Source organism: Phyllobates terribilis, unplaced genomic scaffold (genome assembly GCF_046119375.1).
Source record: "Phyllobates terribilis strain yellow unplaced genomic scaffold, ASM4611937v1 Scaffold_10__3_contigs__length_209671492, whole genome shotgun sequence".
Taxonomy (NCBI): Eukaryota; Metazoa; Chordata; class Amphibia; order Anura; family Dendrobatidae; genus Phyllobates; species Phyllobates terribilis.
This window is the reverse complement of record NW_027362770.1, coordinates 184,411,539-184,432,745: the sequence shown is the minus strand read 5'-3', so window position 1 is coordinate 184,432,745 and position 21,207 is coordinate 184,411,539. Positions and strand designations below refer to the sequence as shown.

General features: G+C 47.0%; 1 protein-coding gene across 1 annotated transcript in view; it reads right to left on the bottom strand.

The window, feature by feature from the left end:
* Positions 1-21,207, bottom strand: part of LOC141164769 (sodium- and chloride-dependent betaine transporter-like) — a 40,612-nt gene that overhangs the window by 4,484 nt on the left and 14,921 nt on the right. The window contains exons 2-11 of the mRNA XM_073650308.1: positions 14,028-14,222; positions 13,623-13,757; positions 11,831-11,971; positions 10,682-10,763; positions 10,384-10,516; positions 9,859-9,993; positions 4,663-4,766; positions 4,374-4,498; positions 3,977-4,089; positions 2,834-2,971 (exon numbers count right to left, since the gene is read on the bottom strand). Of these exons, the coding sequence (XP_073506409.1) occupies positions 2,834-2,971; positions 3,977-4,089; positions 4,374-4,498; positions 4,663-4,766; positions 9,859-9,993; positions 10,384-10,516; positions 10,682-10,763; positions 11,831-11,971; positions 13,623-13,757; positions 14,028-14,222 (1,301 nt within the window). The remainder of the gene's footprint in view (positions 1-2,833; positions 2,972-3,976; positions 4,090-4,373; positions 4,499-4,662; positions 4,767-9,858; positions 9,994-10,383; positions 10,517-10,681; positions 10,764-11,830; positions 11,972-13,622; positions 13,758-14,027; positions 14,223-21,207) is intronic.

Below are 21,207 nucleotides of genomic sequence, written 5' to 3'. Positions count from 1 at the left end.
TGACAGTATAAACTTTCTAGAGTAGGTGCAGCATGAGAGGAAACCTGACAGTATAAACTTTCTAGAGTAGGTGCAGCATGAGAGGAAACCTGACAGTATAAACTTTCTAGAGTAGGTGCAGCATGAGAGGAAATCTGACAGTATAAACTTTCTAGAGAGTAGGTGCAGCATGAGAGGAAACCTGACATTATAAACTTTCTAGAGAGTAGGTGCAGCATGAGAGGAAACCTGACAGTATAAACTTTCTAGAGAGTAGGTGCAGCATGAGAGGAAACCTGACAGTATAAACTTTCTAGAGAGTAGGTGCAGCATGAGAGGAAACCTGACAGTATAAACTTTCTAGAGTAGGTGCAGCATGAGAGGAAACCTGACAGTATAAACTTTCTTGAGTAGGTGCAGCATGAGAGGAAACCTGACAGTATAAACTTTCTAGAGTAGGTGCAGCATGAGAGGAAACTTGACAGTATAAACTTTCTAGAGTAGATGCAGCATGAGAGGAAACCTGAGAGTATAAACTTTCTAGAGAGTAGGTGCAGCATGAGAGGAAACCTGACAGTATACACTTTCTAGAGTAGGTGCAGCATGAGAGGAAATCTGACAGTATAAACTTTCTAGAGAGAAGGTGCAGCATGAGAGGAAACCTGACATTATAAACTTTCTAGAGAGTAGGTGCAGCATGAGAGGAAACCTGACAGTGTAAACTTTCTAGAGAGTAGGTGCAGCATGAGAGGAAACCTGACAGTATAAACTTTCTAGAGTAGGTGCAGCATGAGAGGAAACCTGACAGTATAAACTTTCTAGAGTAGGTGCAGCATGAGAGGAAACCTGACAGTATAATCTTTCTAGAGTAGGTGCAGCATGAGAGGAAATCTGACAGTATAAACTTTCTAGAGAGTAGGTGCAGCATGAGAGGAAACCTGACAGTATAAACTTTCTAGAGAGTAGGTGCAGCATGAGAGGAAATCTGACAGTATAAACTTTCTAGAGAGTAGGTGCAGCATGAGAGGAAACCTGACAGTATAAACTTTGTAGAGAGTAGGTGCAGCATGAGAGGAAACCTGACAGTATAAACTTTCTAGAGTAGGTGCAGCATGAGAGGAAACCTGACAGTATAAACTTTCTAGAGTAGGTGCAGCATGAGAGGAAACCTGACAGTATAAACTTTCTAGAGTAGGTGCAGCATGAGAGGAAACCTGACAGTATAAACTTTCTAGAGAGTAGGTGCAGCATGAGAGGAAACCTGACATTATAAACTTTCTAGAGTAGGTGCAGCATGAGAGGAAACCTGACAGTATAAACTTTCTAGAGTAGGTGCAGCATGAGAGGAAACCTGACAGTATAAACTTTCTAGAGTAGGTGCAGCATGAGAGGAAACCTGACAGTATAAACTTTCTAGAGTAGGTGCAGCATGAGAGGAAACTTGACAATATAAACTTTCTAGAGTAGATGCAGCATGAGAGGAAACCTGAGAGTATAAACTTTCTAGAGAGTAGGTGCAGCATGAGAGGAAACCTGACAGTATACACTTTCTAGAGTAGGTGCAGCATGAGAGGAAATCTGACAGTATAAACTTTCTAGAGAGAAGGTGCAGCATGAGAGGAAACCTGACAGTATAAACTTTCTAGAGTAGGTGCAGCATGAGAGGAAACCTGACAGTATAAACTTTCTAGAGTAGGTGCAGCATGAGAGGAAATCTGACAGTATAAACTTTCTAGAGAGTAGGTGCAGCATGAGAGGAAACCTGACATTATAAACTTTCTAGAGAGTAGGTGCAGCATGAGAGGAAACCTGACAGTGTAAACTTTCTAGAGAGAAGGTGCAGCATGAGAGGAAACCTGACATTATAAACTTTCTAGAGAGTAGGTGCAGCATGAGAGGAAACCTGACAGTGTAAACTTTCTAGAGAGTAGGTGCAGCATGAGAGGAAACCTGACAGTATAAACTTTCTAGAGTAGGTGCAGCATGAGAGGAAACCTGACAGTATAAACTTTCTAGAGTAGGTGCAGCATGAGAGGAAACCTGACAGTATAAACTTTCTAGAGTAGGTGCAGCATGAGAGGAAATCTGACAGTATAAACTTTCTAGAGAGTAGGTGCAGCATGAGAGGAAACCTGACAGTATAAACTTTCTAGAGTAGGTGCAGCATGAGAGGAAATCTGACAGTATAAACTTTCTAGAGAGTAGGTGCAGCATGAGAGGAAACCTGACAGTATAAACTTTCTAGAGAGTAGGTGCAGCATGAGAGGAAATCTGACAGTATAAACTTTCTAGAGAGAAGGTGCAGCATGAGAGGAAACCTGACATTATAAACTTTCTAGAGAGTAGGTGCAGCATGAGAGGAAACCTGACAGTGTAAACTTTCTAGAGAGTAGGTGCAGCATGAGAGGAAACCTGACAGTATAAACTTTCTAGAGTAGGTGCAGCATGAGAGGAAACCTGACAGTATAAACTTTCTAGAGTAGGTGCAGCATGAGAGGAAATCTGACAGTATAAACTTTCTAGAGAGTAGGTGCAGCATGAGAGGAAACCTGACAGTATAAACTTTCTAGAGAGTAGGTGCAGCATGAGAGGAAATCTGACAGTATAAACTTTCTAGAGAGTAGGTGCAGCATGAGAGGAAACCTGACAGTATAAACTTTCTAGAGAGTAGGTGCAGCATGAGAGGAAACCTGACAGTATAAACTTTCTAGAGAGTAGGTGCAGCATGAGAGGAAATCTGACAGTATAAACTTTCTAGAGAGTAGGTGCAGCATGAGAGGAAACATGAAAAAAAACATGAAACGATTCAAAACAAGGGAATCAGTGTGTAGACTGGCGATGATAAGTGAATCACCTGAGTAACAATAGGCAGACCGAACAGGAAACAAACTACAGATATAATTAGGATAAGTATCTCCCTTCTGTACCCCTTGCGCAGGACTGTGGGATAACGATCAATGATGGACAAGCAGAGAGCCTCAACGTAGATGAACTGTAACAAGAGAAAATGTCAGTGTAAACTTATCTAAAGCAGAAAGATCCAACGACTTCCCACAATGCTAAATTGTTTCTAAGTCCTTAGGAACGGCCAATAAAGTTCTACTTAAAGTTTGATTGCTGAGATGGATATTGCCATTTTGTCGACTCACTGGTCCATAGAATGCAATGGGAGAATTGAGTCATCTATTATTCTAAATTCACCAAAAGTAAACCTCCAATCAGGATGCTGAATTTTACCTACAACTGAATCTTTTTATTTATCAGACTGGTAGTAAGATGTTACTTTGTATAATGTACCTTTCATAACAGAAGAAAATACAGCTTCTAAAAGGTTGGTTTGAAAAAGGAGGACATAGCTGCTTGTAAAGAGTTATTGTGCAAAAGTAGCTATCAGCCGCTTGTAAAGGTTTAATCTGAGCTACACTAAGGAGAAACTGTGAAAAAATCGCAGTTGCTGTTTCTAGCCTACTTCTCCTACTGCTCTATAACACACAGGAACAAATCTTACATTTCTTCTTTCCCAACTACATCCAGTAAGACGATAACACCGTCTCCTCGGTATTTACAAGCTGCGCATTCCCAGTCTCTCTCCCACAAATTGACATCTCACAGCTGAGGAGCGGGAAGTTTCACACAGCTGTCAAATAGTGAGACAGCTGAGAGCCCAACTCTCTTTCTTAAAGGGACAGGCATTTTTTTTAGTTCTAATTATCTATAGTATATTGGAAATAGATAATATTTTTCCATTTGCTTTTACTTCATAAACATTTCCAGGAGGTAATAGGTCAGTTTAAAGCTGGAGTGCAGACACAGAGACACATCCATGTGGCTTATAATCAATGTGGGATATGCAATTTCTGCCATTGTGCCTAGTGCCAATCAATGCAATTTAACTCTTTAAAAAATGTAGCATCTAAGTGGATAGATATGAGGGTCTTATATCACTCCTGCCTCTTCGGACCCTTGTTTTTATACCTGGAGCCCTCACATAAAGTACCTGACTGTCCAGCCCAAGGAGAATCACCATGATGAAGAAAAGAATGGACCAGAGCTGGGACACCGGCATCATCGACACGGCCTTGGGATACACGATAAAAGCCAGACCAGGTCCTGTAACGAATCATATAATTACCCCACACGTACAACCCACCGGCCTCCACAGAGCATGTCATATGCAACTTATAGAAAAAGAATACGTCGTGCATTCAGCACCTCTTGAACACTAGCCACATCCAGAGCTGCAATCATAATGCAGTAAGTAAAGTCTTCTGGATCATCCTGCTCCATAAAGTGCCAAAAAAAAAGTCTGTGCACCACAAAGAAGCAGTCTGCCATATAGCAGGTAGGCCATCCTGTTTCTTATTGATTCCTACAAAGGTTGAATTCTTTCTTACCAGACTCAGCGACTTCAGATATTGGGACCCCCTGCTCCTGCGCCATGAAGCCCAAAACAGAGAAAATAGCAAAACCTCCCAAGAAGCTGGTGAAACTGTCAAAGAAGCACAAAAGGACGCAATCCCTGCAGTAATAAAAGCAACAAGAAAAAGAATTATTACTAACTTTATTGTGAAATTCTAATAGCTTCATGACATACAGCTGTGAAGTTACATGAAGTTTTAGCTCCTGATCCACCGCGGCCCCCAAAGCATCGCCCCTGTAGATGGATCACCACCGTACACTCACCTATAGCAGTTATAATCATAGCAGTTATAACTACCAATACCAATGGTGAACCCCATAGTGATAGCTAAGGAGTAAAAGATCTGTGTCCCCACGTCTATCCAGACCTACAGAGGAAAAAACGAACAATAAATTAGCTCTACAATGTATACAAAGGCATGTATGCAAAACTGTATCTATATCCAACCCAAATAAGAAGTATACGGAGTAATAAAGAAAAACAGAAGAATCCTTATATCAAAGAATATAACTACTATAATACTGCTCCCTATGTACAAGATTATAACTACTATAATACTGCCCCCTATGTACAAGAATATAACTACTATAATACTGCCCCCTATGTACAAGAATATAACTACTATAATACAGCCCCTATGTATAAGAATATAACTACTATAATACTGCCCCTATGTACAAGAATATAACTACTATAATACTGCCCCCTATGTACAAGAATATAACTACTATAATACTGCTCCTATATACAAGAATATAACTACTATAATACTGCTCCCTATGTACAAGAATATAACTACTATAATACTGCCCCCTATGTACAAGAATATAACTACTATAATACAGCCCCTATGTATAAGAATATAACTACTATAATACTGCCCCTATGTACAAGAATATAACTACTACTAGATGGTGGCCCGATTCTAACACATCGGGTATTCTAGAATATGTATGCGGCAGACTGGGCGCAATCAGCAGAGCGGTGTTTAAATTTGGCGCCAAAATCGCTGATTGGTCGCGGCCGGCAACCGCGACCAATCAGCAAAGCGGTCTTGAAATTTGGCGACCATATCGCTGATTGGTCACGGCCAGCGGTCGCGACCAATCAGCAGAGCGGGGTTTAAATTTTGTGCCAATAATGCTGATTGGTTGTGGCCGGCGGTCGCGACCAATCAGCAAAGCGGTGTTTAAATTTGGCGCCAATAATGGTGATTGGTCACGGCCGCGACCATTCAGCAGAGCGGTGTTTAAATTTGGCGGCAATAATGCTGATTAGTCGCGGCCGGCAATTTGGCGCCAACAATGCTGATTAGTCGCGGCCGGCAACCGCGACCAATCAGCAGAGCAAGGTTTAAATTTGGCGCCAAAATCGCTGATTGATGGCGGCCGGCGGTCGCGACCAATCAGCAGAGCGGGGTTTAAATTTGGCACCAAAATCGCTGATTGGCCGCGGCTGGCCACCGCGACCAATCAGCAGAGCGAGGTTTAAATTTGGCGCCAATACTGTTGATTGGTCGCGGACGGCGACCGCGACCAATCAGCAGAGCGGTGTTTAAATTTTGCCCCAATATTGCTGATTGGTCGCGGACGGCATCCGCGACCAATTAGCAGAGCAGTGTTTAAATGTGGCGGCAAGATCGCTGATTGGTCGCGGCCGCTATTTAAATGTGGCGCCCAAATCGGTGATTGTTCGCGGGCAGCGGCCGCGACCAATCAGCAGAGCGGTGTTTATCTTTAGCGCCAAGATCACTGATTGGTCGCGTGCGGAGAGCGCGACCAATCAGCGAATCGTATTGGTGAGGACCGTGGAGCGGAATCGTATTATTGAGGACCGGGGAGCGGCGCTGCCTGTTCGGCTACTTCTGCTGCGAGAAGCCGGGAGATGAGCGACTGCTCGCAGCAGAAGTATCCCGACCCGTAGCGCCGCTCCCCGGTCCTCCCTTGACACCCTAGCCGCTGATGTCCCCACAGTATCCGCATGGTGTTACAAAGGTCCGACCAATCGCCGATTTGGGCGCCAAATTTAAATATCGGCCGCGACCAATCAGCACAGCGGTGTTTAAATGTGGAGCCAAGATCGGTGATTGGTCGCGGCCGATATTTAAATTTGGCGCCCAAATCGGTGGTTGGTCGCGGGCAGCGTCCGCGACCAATCAGCACAGTAGTGTTTAACTTTTGCGGCAAGATCAGTGATTGGTTGCGGGCCAAGACCGCGACCAATCACCGATTTGTGGGGCACATTTAAATAGCGGCCGCGACCTATTGGATGTCAGCGCCGCTCCGCGGTCTTCCCTTCACACCATAGCCGCATGGATGTCAGCGGCGCTGCCTGTGCGGATACTTCCGCTGCGAGAACCCGGGACATGAGCGGGCGCTCGCAGCAGAAGTATCCCGACCCACAGCGCCGCTCCCCGGTCCTCCCTTCACACCCTAGCCGCTGATGTCCCCACAGTATCCGCATGGTGTTACAAAGGTTCGGACATTTGTGTTAAAAATCGCTGATTGGTCGCCGACGCAGGGCGCGACCAATCACCAATTTTGGCGCCAAATTTAAATAGCGTCGGCGACCAATCAGCGATCTTGGCTCCACATTTAAACACCGCTGTGCTGATTGGTCGCGGACGCTATTTAAATGTGGCGCCAAAATCGGTGATTGGTCGCGCCCAGCATCGGCGACCAATCAGCACAGCGGTGTTTAAATGTGGAGCCAAGATCGGTGATTGGTCGCGGCCGCTTTTTAAATTTGGCACCCAAATCGGTGATTGGTCGCGGGCAGCGCCAGCGACCAATCAACGATTTTTAAGACAAATGTCCGGATCTTTGTAACACCATGCGGATACTGTGGGGACATCAGCGGCTAGGGTGTGAAGGGAGGACCGGGGAGCGGTGCTGCGGGTCGGGATACTTCTGCTGCGAGCAGTCGCTCATCTCCCGGCTTCTCGCAGCGGAAGTACCCGCACAGGCAGCGGCGCTCCCCGGTCCTCACTAATACGATTCCGCTCCCTGCTCCTCACCAATACGATTCGCTGATTGGTCGCGCTCTCCGCACGCGACCAATCAGTGATCTTGGCGCTAAAGTTAAACACCGCTCTGCTGATTGGTCGCGGCCGCTGCCCGCGACCAATCACCGATTTTGGCGCCACATTTAAATAGCGGCCGCGACCAATCAGCACAGCGGTGTTTAAATGTGGAGCCAAGATCGGTGATTGGTCGCGGCCGATATTTAAATTTGGCGCCCAAATCGGTGATTGGTCGCGGGCAGCGCCAGCGAAAAATCAGAGATTTTTAACACAAATGTCCGGACCTTTGTAACACCATGCGGATACTATGGGGACATCAGCGGCTAGGGTGTGAAGGGAGGACCGGGGAGCGGCGCTGACATCCAATTGGTCGCGGCCGATATTTAAATGTGGCGCCCAAATCGGTGAATCATCGAATCGTCTTGGTGAGGACCGGGGAGCAGCGCTGCCTGTGCGGGTACTTCCGCAGCGAGAACCCGGGACATGAGCGGGCGCTCGCAGCAGAAGTATCCCGACCCGCAGCGCCGCTCCCCGGTCCTCCCTTCCGCATGGATGTCAGCGACGCCGGCGGTCCTTCCGCTGCTACCGGCCGGGACATGAGCGCCTCGCGCCGCTCATCTCCCGGCTGCATCTTCGTCCCGCAGATGGGTCCGGCGGTCGAGGTCCTTCTGCTGGTACCGGCCAGGAGATGAGCACCTCGCGGCGCTCATCTCCCGGCTGCATCGCCGCTGAGCTCCATCCCGCAGATGAGGCGCTATCGGCCGCCATCTTTTTTCTGAAATCCCGCGGCGCTGATTGGCCGCTGCCGGACCAATGAGCGACGCGGGATTTCCTGGACAGACAGACAGACAGACAGACAGACCGGATAAGACAATTATATAGTAGATAATACTGCTCCTATGTACAAGAATATAACTACTATAATACTGCCCCTATGTACAAGAATATAATTACTATAATACTGCCCCTATGTACAAAATTATAACTACTATAATACTGCTCCATATGTACAAGAATATAACTACTATAATACTGCTCCTATGTACAAGAATATAACTACTATAATACTGCTCCTATGTACAATAATATAACTACTATAATACTGCTCCTATGTACAAGAATATAACTACTATAATACTGCCCCCTATGTACAAGAATATAACTAATATAATACTGCTCCTATGTAAAAGAATATAACTACTATAATACTGCTCCTATGTACAAGAATATAACTACTATAATACTGCCCCCTATGAACAAGAATGTAACTACTATAATACTGCCCCCTATGTACAAGAATATAACTACTGTAATACTGCCCCCTATGTACAAGAATATAACTACTATAATACTGCCCCCTATGTACCAATCAGCAGAGCGTTGTTTACATTTGGCGCCAATCTCGCTGATTGGTCGCGGCTGGCGGCCGCGACCAATCAGCAGAGCGTTGTTTAAATTTGGCGCCAATCTCGCTGATTGGTCGCGGTCGGCTGGCGGCCGCGACCAATCAGCAGAGCGTTGTTTAAATTTGGCGCCAATCTCGCTGATTGGTCGCGGCTGGCGTGCCGAATCAGCAGAGCGTTGTTTAAATTTGGCGCCAATCTCGCTGATTGGTCGCGGCTGGCGTCCGCGCCCAATCAGCACAGCAGTGTTTAAATGTGTTGGCAAGATCGGTGATTGGTCACGGGCAGCGGCCGCGACCAATTAGCAGAGCGGTGTTTAACTTTAGCGCCAAGATCACTAATTGGTCGCGTGCGGAGAGTGCGACCAATCAGCGAATCGTATTGGTGAGGACCGGGGAGCGGAATTGTATTAGTTAGGACCGGGGAGCGCCGCTGCCTGTGCGGATACTTCCGCTGCGAGAAGCCGGGAGATGAGCGACTGCTCGCAGCGCCGCTCCCCGGTCCTCCCTTGACACCCTAGCCGCTGATGTCCCCACAGTATCTGCATGGTGTTACAAAGGTCCGGTGATTTGTCGCTGGCGCTGCCCGCGACCAATCACCGATCTTGGCTCCACATTTAAACACCGCTGTGCTGATTGGTCGCCGATGCTGGGCCCGACCAATCACCGATTTTGGCGCCACATTTAAATAGCGACCAATCAGTGCAGCGGTGTATGTGGAGCCAAGATCGGTGATTGGTCGTGGCTCATCTCCCGGCTGCATCGCCGCTGAGCTCCGTCCCGCAGATGAGCCGCTAACGGCCGCCATCTTTTTTAAGAAATCCCGCGGCGCTGATTGGCCGCTGCCGGACCAATGAGCGACGAGGGATTTCCAGGACAGACAGACAGACAGACAGACAGACAGGATAAGACGATTATATAGTAGATAATACTGCCCTCTATATACAGTAACTACTATAATACTGTCATTGTGTATAGTAAGTACAATATGTGGATCCATATAATATGGCCTCCCTGGTTTTGGTTGTTGCTCACCTGCGGGTCCTTTAGTCGAGAAGTATCTGGCTTTAGATAGTACAAGATGCCATTATAAGCCCCGGGCAGGGTGACGCCGCGGATCAGCAGGATGATGAGCATCACATAGGGAAATGTTGAAGTAAAATACACAACCTGCGGACGGCAGAACAGAGGTGCCAAAATGGAAGAAATCAATATTATTTTTCCTTTTTTTCTGGAAAGTCTAATTTGCAAGTTGTAACAATCGCCCTCAAATGTTTTGTTGCACATGATTGTTCTGACCAAACATTCCAGGATTTTACTAGAAGATTTATTCCAAGATTATAATGTAAAAGATTTTTCTGAGCTTAAGTTATTCCTATCATTAAGATCAGATCCGTGAGCGGAGACTTCGGGGATCCGAACCATCATCATCAGCACCAGCCAGATGTGAACATTGAGAGAAGAACAGCACCATGTAGTGGCTGCTCCTGGGTACTGCAGCTCAGCTTCTGTGTAATCTAATATTGGGTATCACATGCCCTACACTTTTTTTGCACTCACCTTTCCAGTGGTTTTTACTCCTTTCCAGATACAGAAGTAACATATGATCCAGCCAAGTAGAAGACACAGAGCGAGCTCCCATTGAATAGATCCAAGATTATCAATGCCGTCTGTCAGACCCAGAGTCCGTCTCCTGACGAGATTAAGACATGTAAATCACTTAAAGTAATGAAGTTTTATCATACATTATCCATATAGGTCACTACAGTGAGAATCTGCGGGACGAGGCTGCCGTCATCTTCACTGTCAGTTGCAGAGGGAGCCTGAGCAGAAGGACCAGAAGGAGTCATTGACTTACTCCCAAAATTCCAATTCGGGGCTTGTGTGGTTCATGGTGCGGGTCCAGTTTTCTTCCTTGTGAGTGAATTCCATACAATTTTCTGAGAATAAGAAAATTTATTAAAATAGTCCCATAAAGACCATTAGACAACACCAAGTTACTGGTGGAACGTAGGGTTGTCCAAAATGTACGATTGAGGCAAACAACTCACTGGCTCTAACCACCATCACTCCGCAACAGGCCAGAATAGGATGTGATGATCTCCCATTCTTATGTCAAATGACTGATACAGCCTGGCAGAGACCACCAGAGCAGCAAGAAGACCACCAGAAGAGATGAAGCAATGGGTTAGAACCAGTGAACTTACCTTTTTTTTTAAAATGTTGTAGAAGATGCATTTTGAAAGAATTTTGGAAACTTGGACAACCCCTTCAACTTAGAAACTGCTTGGAAGTTTACAAGTTCTGCCCATACATAATTTACATTATTTTTCATGTTGTCCTGTGTTCCTAATTCTGTTTTCTTTGCAAGTTATCCAACCTCAGTTCGCGATACTCTACGGGTAAGGATGTTGCAGCTTTCTTGGCTGTCAGCGGCACAGGGAGCCTGGGCAGTAGGTCCAGAAGAAGCTGCAAGATGTCCGTGCTACCATACTGTGATGGGACTTCTGGATGAAGTTGGACGACTACATTAGTTTAGGAACCTGGGAGAAGCAAATAATTGAAGAGGTTTGCCCCCAATAAAGGAGAGTATGGATCATCTGCTCCACTGGAACCACTAGGTGAGAGGAGAACCTATTGCTGGGGCCAGTAAGATCTATGATACATGCTAGAGATATCGTAGTAATTTGGAGTCAAAGTCTCTTAGACCTTGAGATCATGGTTTGGACAAAGAGGGTTGTTGCCCATAAGATCAGGATCTGGGAACAGTAGAGTTAGGATTCCTAATAATTGGGTCTAGGGGTATAAGAATTGGGACCCTTGATGGAGGGTAGTGCCCTCGAGAGTTGGTTGTGAGACAGAGAAAGAGGCTTAGAAGAGGGTCTGGGTGAGGTATCACAGTCCAAGTTGAATTTTTCTTCTTTTTTTTCAAAGGAAACTAATCGAGAGCGATACATCTCGGCTAAAAGTACAGGCGACTACTGACTGGAGGATAGGCTGTAGATACCTGTGTTCCAAGTGTTGTTGCAACTGGCCCAGGGCAGACGGGAGACAAATGAGTTGAAAAGGTAAAAAAATGACCATGCCAATATTATGATATAGTAGATATTGACCAGGAATGACATAACCATGGTGCCATATCCAATGCCTGCAAAAGAAGAACAGAAAGAAAATCAACATAAGATCGACCTCTCCAAAGAGAGATTGGTGTCCACAATTTTTAATGGCTTCTGGATCCGGCATTTATTGCATTCACATAATGTCCTTCTTCACATTCTGTCCTGGTTGTGTTCATAGTCCCAAACGTCTCGAAAAATACTTGACTTCAGCAATGGTTACTACCATCTGAAAAATCTCTGATAGATGGAAGCGCCATTTCTGAGATCTTCGTTTATTACGAGAATGTGGTGCACATCTCCACTGACAGTGGCATAAAATGGGGCCCTGGTTTCATTTTGCACACGCGCTGCCATTTCTCTATAGGATTATGCAATTGGTCCCCGGTATTGAGATAGATGTGGGTCCCATCACTAAACTTCCCACAAAAATGGCTCACATCTAGAGAATGGGGTCTTGTCATTAGGGAGTCAGCTGCGCATCTGCTTTTCTCTCCATTTATATGTGTCAAAATTCCAATTTTCTGCATGCAATACTATTTCCTTACGGGCCCCATTCTTGAGATAGATGTGGGTCCCAGCATAAAAATGACCTAAATCTAGAGAATGTGGCTTTGTCAGTGGCGAAGAGGCTGTGCATGTGCTTTTCTCTCCATTTACTTTTCTCTACAAATATACTGTAACTTCCCCACTGACAGGGTTGTACAAAGGGGCTCCAATCTCAAGGTAGATGCCGGTCTTACCAGTGGACTTGCAATAAATATGAACCACATTTAAAGAATGCTTTGTCAGGGTAAACTCAGCTGCGAATGTGCAGTTTTCTTCATTCACTTGTATGATATTTCCATTTTTGTGCATGCAAGGCCACTAACAAGGTTATGCCTTGAGTTCCTGCTTAACAAGCAGTGGACATCCCATAAAACATGACCTGTACCTAAAGAATGGAGTTTTTTCAGTAAAGAGGCAACTGCACATTGACAGGGTAGAGTCAGCTGTGAATGAGCAGTTTTTCTCCATTTACTCGATTGTCCCATTTTAGAGCATGCGAGGCCACTGTTCCACTAGCAAGGTTTTGCCATGAGACCCCGTTCTCCCAGCAGTGGTCTTCCTATAAAAATAACTCGTACCTAGAGAATGGAGCCTTGTCAGTAAAGAGGTAACTGCGAATGCGCGGCCACTTCTCCACTAATTGTTCAATCGAACCCCTTTCTTTAGATATATTTGAGTCACGGCAATGGATATGCCAGATATGTCCCACATGGGAAAACCTCTTTAAAGGGATATTTCTGATTCCAGTTGTGCACCCACAGTATCTGCTTGGATCTCTTTTGGATACGTCGTTAGAAGGTTCTCCGGTGAAACACTACTTCTTACACCCCAATGTACTTTTAGCCGGAAGAGAAGGCAGCAGCAGATAACACCCAGTAAATCCCGCACCAGTAAAACCAGTCTGACTGCGTTCCAAGGTCTAAACCGCACTGAGCGGTTCAACGGGAAGACCAAGATGTTTGAAGAAAAATTGGAGCAGAAGGTTCACTTTAAATATAGCGCTGACTGCCTACATCATCCTCCTGTCACAACCAAAGCTGCATTTAAGATGTATTGCATTGTCTATGATGTACTACATCTCCCACAATGCATTACAGCACGGACACTAAAAAGATCATTTCCTACAGGATTTACCTGAAAACAAGGGACAGATTTTAATCCATGCAGTGACTGGTCCCTGAGTAGTGTATTGACCCAGCGCAATCTCCAGGAAGAAGATGGGAATCCCGCATGTAAGTAGAAATATAAGGTATGGGATGAAAAATGCACCTATGGAGTAAAAGGGAAAAATAATTAAAAAAAATAAAATAAAAACCTTTATTCCTGTTTCCATTCAGAGCTGCACTCAGATATTGCTGTCAGGCGCCAAATCCACAAAAGTTACTGCTGCACCCTTTACAGAACATGTCGGCACAATGATGGTGGATTCCAAGTGGTGGTCTGCAGAATTATGAATACAGCTCTGGATGTGGATGGAGTGAAATATTTTGGTTTAATTTTTGTGCATTTCTCACATCAGACTGAATCATTCTCTCTCACCTCCGCCATTTTTGTAGCATAAATAAGGGAATCTCCAGATATTTCCCAGACCCACAATTCCCCCCACGACAGACAGAATAAACTCCACTCTGCTCCCCCATTGCCCTCGTTCCTTTAGCTCAGGCGGTGGGACTTCTTGGCACGGAGGAGGCAGCGTCTGCAGATCACTGATGTCTGGTTCACCCTCCGAAGAACCTAATGACGAAGACACAAACGAAGGGTCAGACATCAATTATTACTTTGTAAGAGACGGAGGGTGTGAATTAAAGGGGAAATCCTTCTAAAATATTCTGCCATCTTATATAGGGTGGGGCTCTCACATCACACAACAAAGGAATGACGGCTCTTTGTAATCCACTCAATAATTGTGTCACCTCATTAATTGTGTCAGAAGAGATGATCACCATCTCCATCCTAAGCAGCAGGATGTAACAGGAGACATTGCAAGGATTTCTGTATGGCCCAACTATTATTGTGCACTGTATGGTGCAGCACAGGCTTATGCCATGTGTGTGGTTTCACCGAGCCATGGAGTCCTCAGGGGTTTCTCCTAGTCATTCATTTGTTACATATTGGGTCAGTACGGGGCAATGTGATGGTTTTGCTGTACTTCTATGTGGGCACTCTATGGTACCATTATGCTGCCTCCATATGCCGTTATCTAATGTATATAATCGTCTTATCCCATCTGTCTGTCTGTCTGTCCAGGAAATCCCGCGTCGCTGATTGGTCCGGCAGCGGCCAATCAGCGATGCGGGATTTCAGAAAAAGATGGCGGCCGTTAGCGGCTCATCTGCGGGACGGAGGTCAGCGGCGATGGAGCCGGGAGATGAGTGGCGCTAGCCGCTCATCTCCCCGCTGCCGGCAGTACAAGTACCCCAACGGGCGGTGCCGCTGACCTCCATGTGGCTACCGTCGGGAGATCAGCGGCTTGGCCCGCTGATCTCCCGACGGCAAGTGTGAAGGGAGGGATGGCGTCGCTGCCCGGTCCTCAGTAATATGGTCCGCTGATTGGTCGCGGCCGGCGAGATTGGCGCCAAGTTTAAACAGCGCTCCGCACAGAGGTCAGCGGCGATGCAGCCGGGAGATGAGCGGCTCTAGCCGCTCATCTCCCAGCTGCTAGCAGCATAAGTACCCCGACCAGCGGCGCCGCTGACCCCCATGTGGCTACCGTCGGGAGATCAACGGCTTGGCCCGCTGATCTCCCGACGGCATGTGTGAAGGGAGGGACGGCGCCGCTGCCCAGTCCTCAGTAATACGGTTCGCTTATTCAGCGAGATTGGTCGCCGGCCGCGACCAATCAGCTATATGGGCGGCAAATTTAAAGGCCACTCTGCTGATTGGTCACGGCCGCCGCCCGCGAACCAATCAGCGATTTTGGCACCAAATTTAAAGGCCACTCTGCTGATTGGTCGCGGTTGCCAGCCGCGACCAATCAGCGATTTTGGCGCCAAATTTAAACACCGCTCTGCTGATTGCGCCCGGTCGGCCGCATACATATTCTAGAATACCCGATGCGTTAGAATCGGGCCACCATCTAGTATAGTTATACCATGGTACTATTATTTAGACAGTGTGTAGTACTGCTGCTTGCTTTATGTCTGGTGTCATTATGTAGGCAGTGTACGGTACTGTTATGTCATTTCTTTATGGAACTATTATGCAAACTGGTGCTTTCATGTGCTGTCTGTATGGCACTATTATGTAGGCACTATATTGTACTGTCATGGAGTTTGTACATTTGTGTAGGCACTGCACAGGGCTTTTATGTGTTTTCTGTATTGCACTATTGTGCCAGCACTACATAGTACTATTATGTGCATTATGCATTGTGCTACTATGAAGGCACTCTATGCTACTACTATCTGCTTTCAGTATGGCACTATTATATAGGCACTAAATAATACTGTAATGTTCTCTCTGTATAGCACTATTATATACAGTGTGGTAGAACGTCTCACTCGGCTGCAAACGGAGGTAGACACGGAACACTGTCTCTATGGAACACTGTCTCTTTAAATTTCTTGTTGGTTTATTAAACAGCATAAACCAATATAAAGTTCATAAAAATAAACACAGCCCTTCTGGCATAACAGCAAAACAAAAGAAAATCTCCAATATAGTCCTTGCACCTGCCAGGGTCCGGCCATTCAGGGTTAGCAAACCACACGGTTCAGATTAGCACAAAAACACAAGCTCCTCTCTCTGGAGCTGGCCTCCAGATACTGAACCCCACCTGAGTCAAAAGGCTGGCTATTTATAACCCAGACTACACCCAGGGGTGGAGATATGGTGAATGGCCTCCCACCCAAACTATGGCCATTCACAAAAAAACAAGCCCTTCTAAAATGGCTGATTAACCATCTTAGGACATAACATGATGGAGAAGACTTCCAGGTTTCATATCACTGAAGCTAATAGTCTCAGTGAAACATATCTCCTGTCCAGCATTCTCTCAGTGACATTGTCACATACAGTGGGTACGGAAAGTATTCAGACCCCTTTATTTTTTTCACTCTTTGTTTCATTGCAGCCATTTGGTAAATTCCAAAAAGTTCATTTTTTTTTCTCATTAAAGTGCACTGTGCACCCCATCTTGACTGAAAAAAACAGAAATGTAGAAATGTTTGCAAATTTATTAAAAAAGAAAAACTGAAATATCACATGGTCATAAGTATTCAGACCCTTTGCTCAGACACTCATATTTAAGTCACATGCTGTCCATTTCCTTGTGATCCTCCTTGAGATGGTTCTACTTCTTCAGTGGAGTCCAGTTGTGTTTAATTAGGACTTGATTTGGAAAGGCACACACCTGTCTATATAAGACCTCACAGCTCACAGTGCATGTCAGACCAAATGAGAATCATGAGCTCAAAGGAACTCCCCAAGGAGCTCAGAGACAGAATTGTGGCTAACTTGCTAGGACCTGCCATTTTGGTGGAGCACATGATTGCGTCCCACTTACGATGGTATTTGCCAGTAGGACTTTTTAGAGGATGTGACGTCACTCTTGCGTTCCATTTGGATATAGCGAACATCACAGTGGTTTACGTCAGTTGGGACGTGAACCGAAGTGACGTCACTGGAGCGCAGGTGCGTTCCACCGGGACGCGGCGGAAGTATGCCAATCATGTTACTGGGCACACGAGTATGACGGCTCTTCCCGGACATGATGTGAAGACACCTGGCTCTGACTGGTGGGTGGCCTTTGGTGCGTATATGCGGCTATATGAACGGGGATTTCCGTTTCAATGGTGACTTGGGCTCTGATGGTCCACAGCAAGTACATCATTACTGCCCATGCTCCTATTATGGTGTGTCTCCTGATCTGTCCCCTGATGAGCCCTGAATGAGGAGAGGGTGAAACGCGTTGGGATAACTATTGGCATTCCTTGTGCCATCGTTTTGGGACTTTTTCCTGTGCACTGCTGCAACCCACAGAGCAATTACTTTGAATTGAACTATCCGGTTCCTACCTGAAAGCATTCTACTACTTCCCTCAGATAAGTTCATTTCTCTCTTGTAGCACGCTCTATGCTTTTGTTTATTGCTTTTTTGAGCTCACTGCGTTTTGACCTTTTTTGAGAGACCATGAATCATCTCTATAATTTTACTTTAAGAGATACTAAAATTCATGGAGCACTTGTCATATTTGTTTCAGTACTTGTCTGTGGCTTAGGCGGTACCACTGCAAAGGATCATAGGTTTGATCAAATTTATCTTAAATTTATTGTGTGTTTGGTGCAGGGGTACAATAGGGCAACAAAGGGAAAGCCGACATGGAGCGGGGACCCCCAAACCGTCTCGCTAGGGTGATAAACGTCCACTGTCAAGCAGGTTCTCAGTTTTTTGAGGGACATTTAGGGTTAGCCTGAATGACATTATTTTATTATACCCCTTACCCTTACCCCTTGTTGCACGGACACTTTTTATGGTCTTTGTCCATTTATATGACTACTATTTTGTCTTTTAAAATATCTATTAAAAGTAATATTTTATTTTAGCTTTTTTTCTCTTTTTGTTTGGTTCTTTATATACCCTAGCTGTTTGAATTTTGCATTTGGCAAGCGTTTTCTTCCCACTGTATCCCCCCCCCTGCCCAAAACTGTGGATTTTCTGCACCTTCACTTGCTAGGGAACCTGCATTACCATGTAGTTTCCCGAGCCTGTGCTCAATATGAAAACTAAAGTCCTGGAGCGCTAGGGAAACCACCTAGTAACTCGGAAATTTTTCCCCATCCTTCCCCTTATCCTTCTAAGGGGTACATGGTGTAGCGTCGGCGTCCCTGCCTCCTGCTAGGCAGGGACGCTGTTCCCCTCACCTCTCCGCTCTGTGCCTGGCGTCCTCCTCCCGCTCTGCTGGCAGCGCGCGCTGCTTCCTGGCCACTGTGCTTAGGGCGCGCGCGCGCTCCCCCTCTCTTAAAGGGGCCGTGCGCGCCGTCCTAAGGAGTCCCCGGCCAATGGCCGGAGGACCTCACCATATATAAGGCACCTCCTCCAAAATGGAGGTGCCCGAGCAATGTTGTTGCAAAGCCTTCACTCTGCTTCAGCCCTCAGGTCCCGTTACCAGTTACCTGTCAGTCACCTGCCAGATTCCTGCTTGTTACCTGCCAGTCACCTGCCAGATTCCTGCTTGATACCTGCCTGATATCCGCTTACCTGCTTGCAAGCCTGCGGTCCGACGGTCTGCCTTCCGACACCTGTCAGTCTGTTTATGGACCAGCCTGCCCGCTCACCTGGGAGCGCTCACCTGCTACCTGCCTGCTAGCCTACCTGGAGGCTCTGCCGTCACTTGCCGTGACCACCTGCCTGTCCAGAGACTCTTACCCGCTCACCTGGGAGTGCTCACCTGCTACCTGCCTGCTAGCCTACCTGGAGGCTCTGCCGTCACTTGCCGTGACCACCTGCCTGTCCAGAGACTCTTACCCGCTCACCTGGGAGCGCTCACCTGCTACCTGCCTGCTAGCCTACCTGGAGGCTCTGCCGTCACTTGCCGTGACCACCTGCCTGTCCAGAGACTCTTGTCTGCTCACCTGGGAGCGCTCATCTGCTACCTGCCTGCTAGCCTACCTGGAGGCTCTGCCGTCACTTGCCGTGACCACCTGCCCGTCCAGAGACTCTTGCCCGCTCACCTGGGAGCGCTCACCTGCTACCTGCCTGCTAGCCTACCTGGAGGCTCTGCCGTCACTTGCCGTGACCACCTGCCCGTCCAGAGACTCTTGCCCGCTCACCTGGGAGCGCTCACCTGCTACCTGCCTGCTAGCCTACCTGGAGGCTCTGCCGTCACTTGCCGTGACCACCTGCCCGTCCAGAGACTCTTGCCCGCTCACCTGGGAGCGTCCACCTGCTACCTGTCTGCTAGTCTACCCAGAGACTGTCCCTGTCACTTGCCGTGACTACCTGCCCTTCTACCCAGAGACTGTCCCTGTCACTTGCCGTGACTACCTGCCCTTCTACCCAGAGACTGTCCCTGTCACTTGCCGTGACTACCTGCCCGTCTTCCCTGGGAGCCACCCGCTTCCTTACAAGGACCGCCCCCTTGTATAGTTGCTCAGAGGTTCCGCCTCCCAGACTCGTTACACATGGTCTGACACTAATCTGAACTTCCTGCCTAAAAGGTAATACCTCAGGGTGTCAACTGCCCACTTGACAGCCAAGCACTCTTTTTCCACGATGGCGTTGTTTTTCTCACAGGCAGAGTGTCTTCTGCTTAGATAGAGGATAGGATGTTCCTCCCCGTTCACTTCTTTGGACAACACGGCTCCTAACCCGACCTCTGAGGCATCCGTCTGGACCACAAACTCCTTATTGAAGTCAGGAGCAATCAAGACTGGCTACTTACACAGGGAGAGCTTCAATTTCTGGAACGCTCCCTCCGCTTCAGCAGGCCACTTGGCCATTGCGGTCTTCGTCCCTTTAAGCAGGTCGGTCAGGGGTGCGGATATTATGGCGGGATAAATCGCCGATAGTATACCACAATTCCTAGAAACGCCCGAACCTGTTTATTGGAGGCCGGTTGCGACTACTTTTGGATTTCTTCCACCTTCTTCACTTGTGCTTTATTTCACCCCTTCCGAGGATGTAGCCCAAGTATTTCGCCTCTTCTTTTCCCATAGCGCACTTCTTCAGGTTTATGATAAAGCCGGCCTTCCTCAGCGCATTCAGTATCGCCTGGACCTTCTGTAGGTGCCTTCCCCAATCTGGGCTGAAGATCACGATGTTGTCCATGTTAGCAGCGGCCTATTTCTTGTGCGAGGCTAGGATCCGGTCCATAGCCCTCTGGAAGGTAGCTGGGGCACCCTGCAGACCGAATGGCATCCTGGTGTACTGAAAACGCCTGTTGGGTGTAGTGAAAACCGTCTTCTTCTTGGCACTTGGATACAAAAGGATTTGCCAATACCCTTTTGTTAGGTCCAGGGTAGTGATGTATCTGGCTTGCCCTAGCCTTTCAATAAGTTTATTGACCCGGGGCATTGATATGCGTCGAATTTAAATACTTCATTTAGCTTTCTGCAGTCATTACAGAAGAGCCATTCTCCATCCGGCTTCGGCACATGAACAATGGGTTTGAACCAGCGGCTCTTTGACTCCTCAATGATGCCCAGGTTCAACATTCTCCGCACCGCCTTGGAGAACACCTCTCGGAGGGCTTCGTGGATTCAATATGGCCTCTGGTTCATCTATACATGCGGTTCCATCAAGATCTCATGCTCCATGATCTGAGAACACCCTGGCAACTATGAAAACAGGTCTTGGTTTCACTGAAGCAGTTATCGCCACTGTTGCTTTTGGGCCGGTGACAGTGTCTCTACCACTGTGACATCCTCGACCCTTGGCCTCAGACAGGTAACTTCTAACGGTTCCCTGTCTAGCCACGGTTTAAGCAGGTTGATGTGATATATCTGGTACGACTTTCTTCTTCCTGGCTGGTGCACTTTATAGTTGACGTAATTCAACTTCTCGACCACCTCATACGGCCCTTGCCACTTGGCCAGAAATTTCCTCCCGATCGTGGGTACTCATACCAATACCCGGTCTCCAGGACTGAATTGTCTCAGCTTTGCGGCCCGATTGTAGAGCCTTGCCTGGGCTTCTTGAGCTTGAAGGAGGCTCTACTTCACAATCGGCATCACCTTCGCGATCCTATCCTGCATCTGGGTCACATGCTCGATGATGCTCC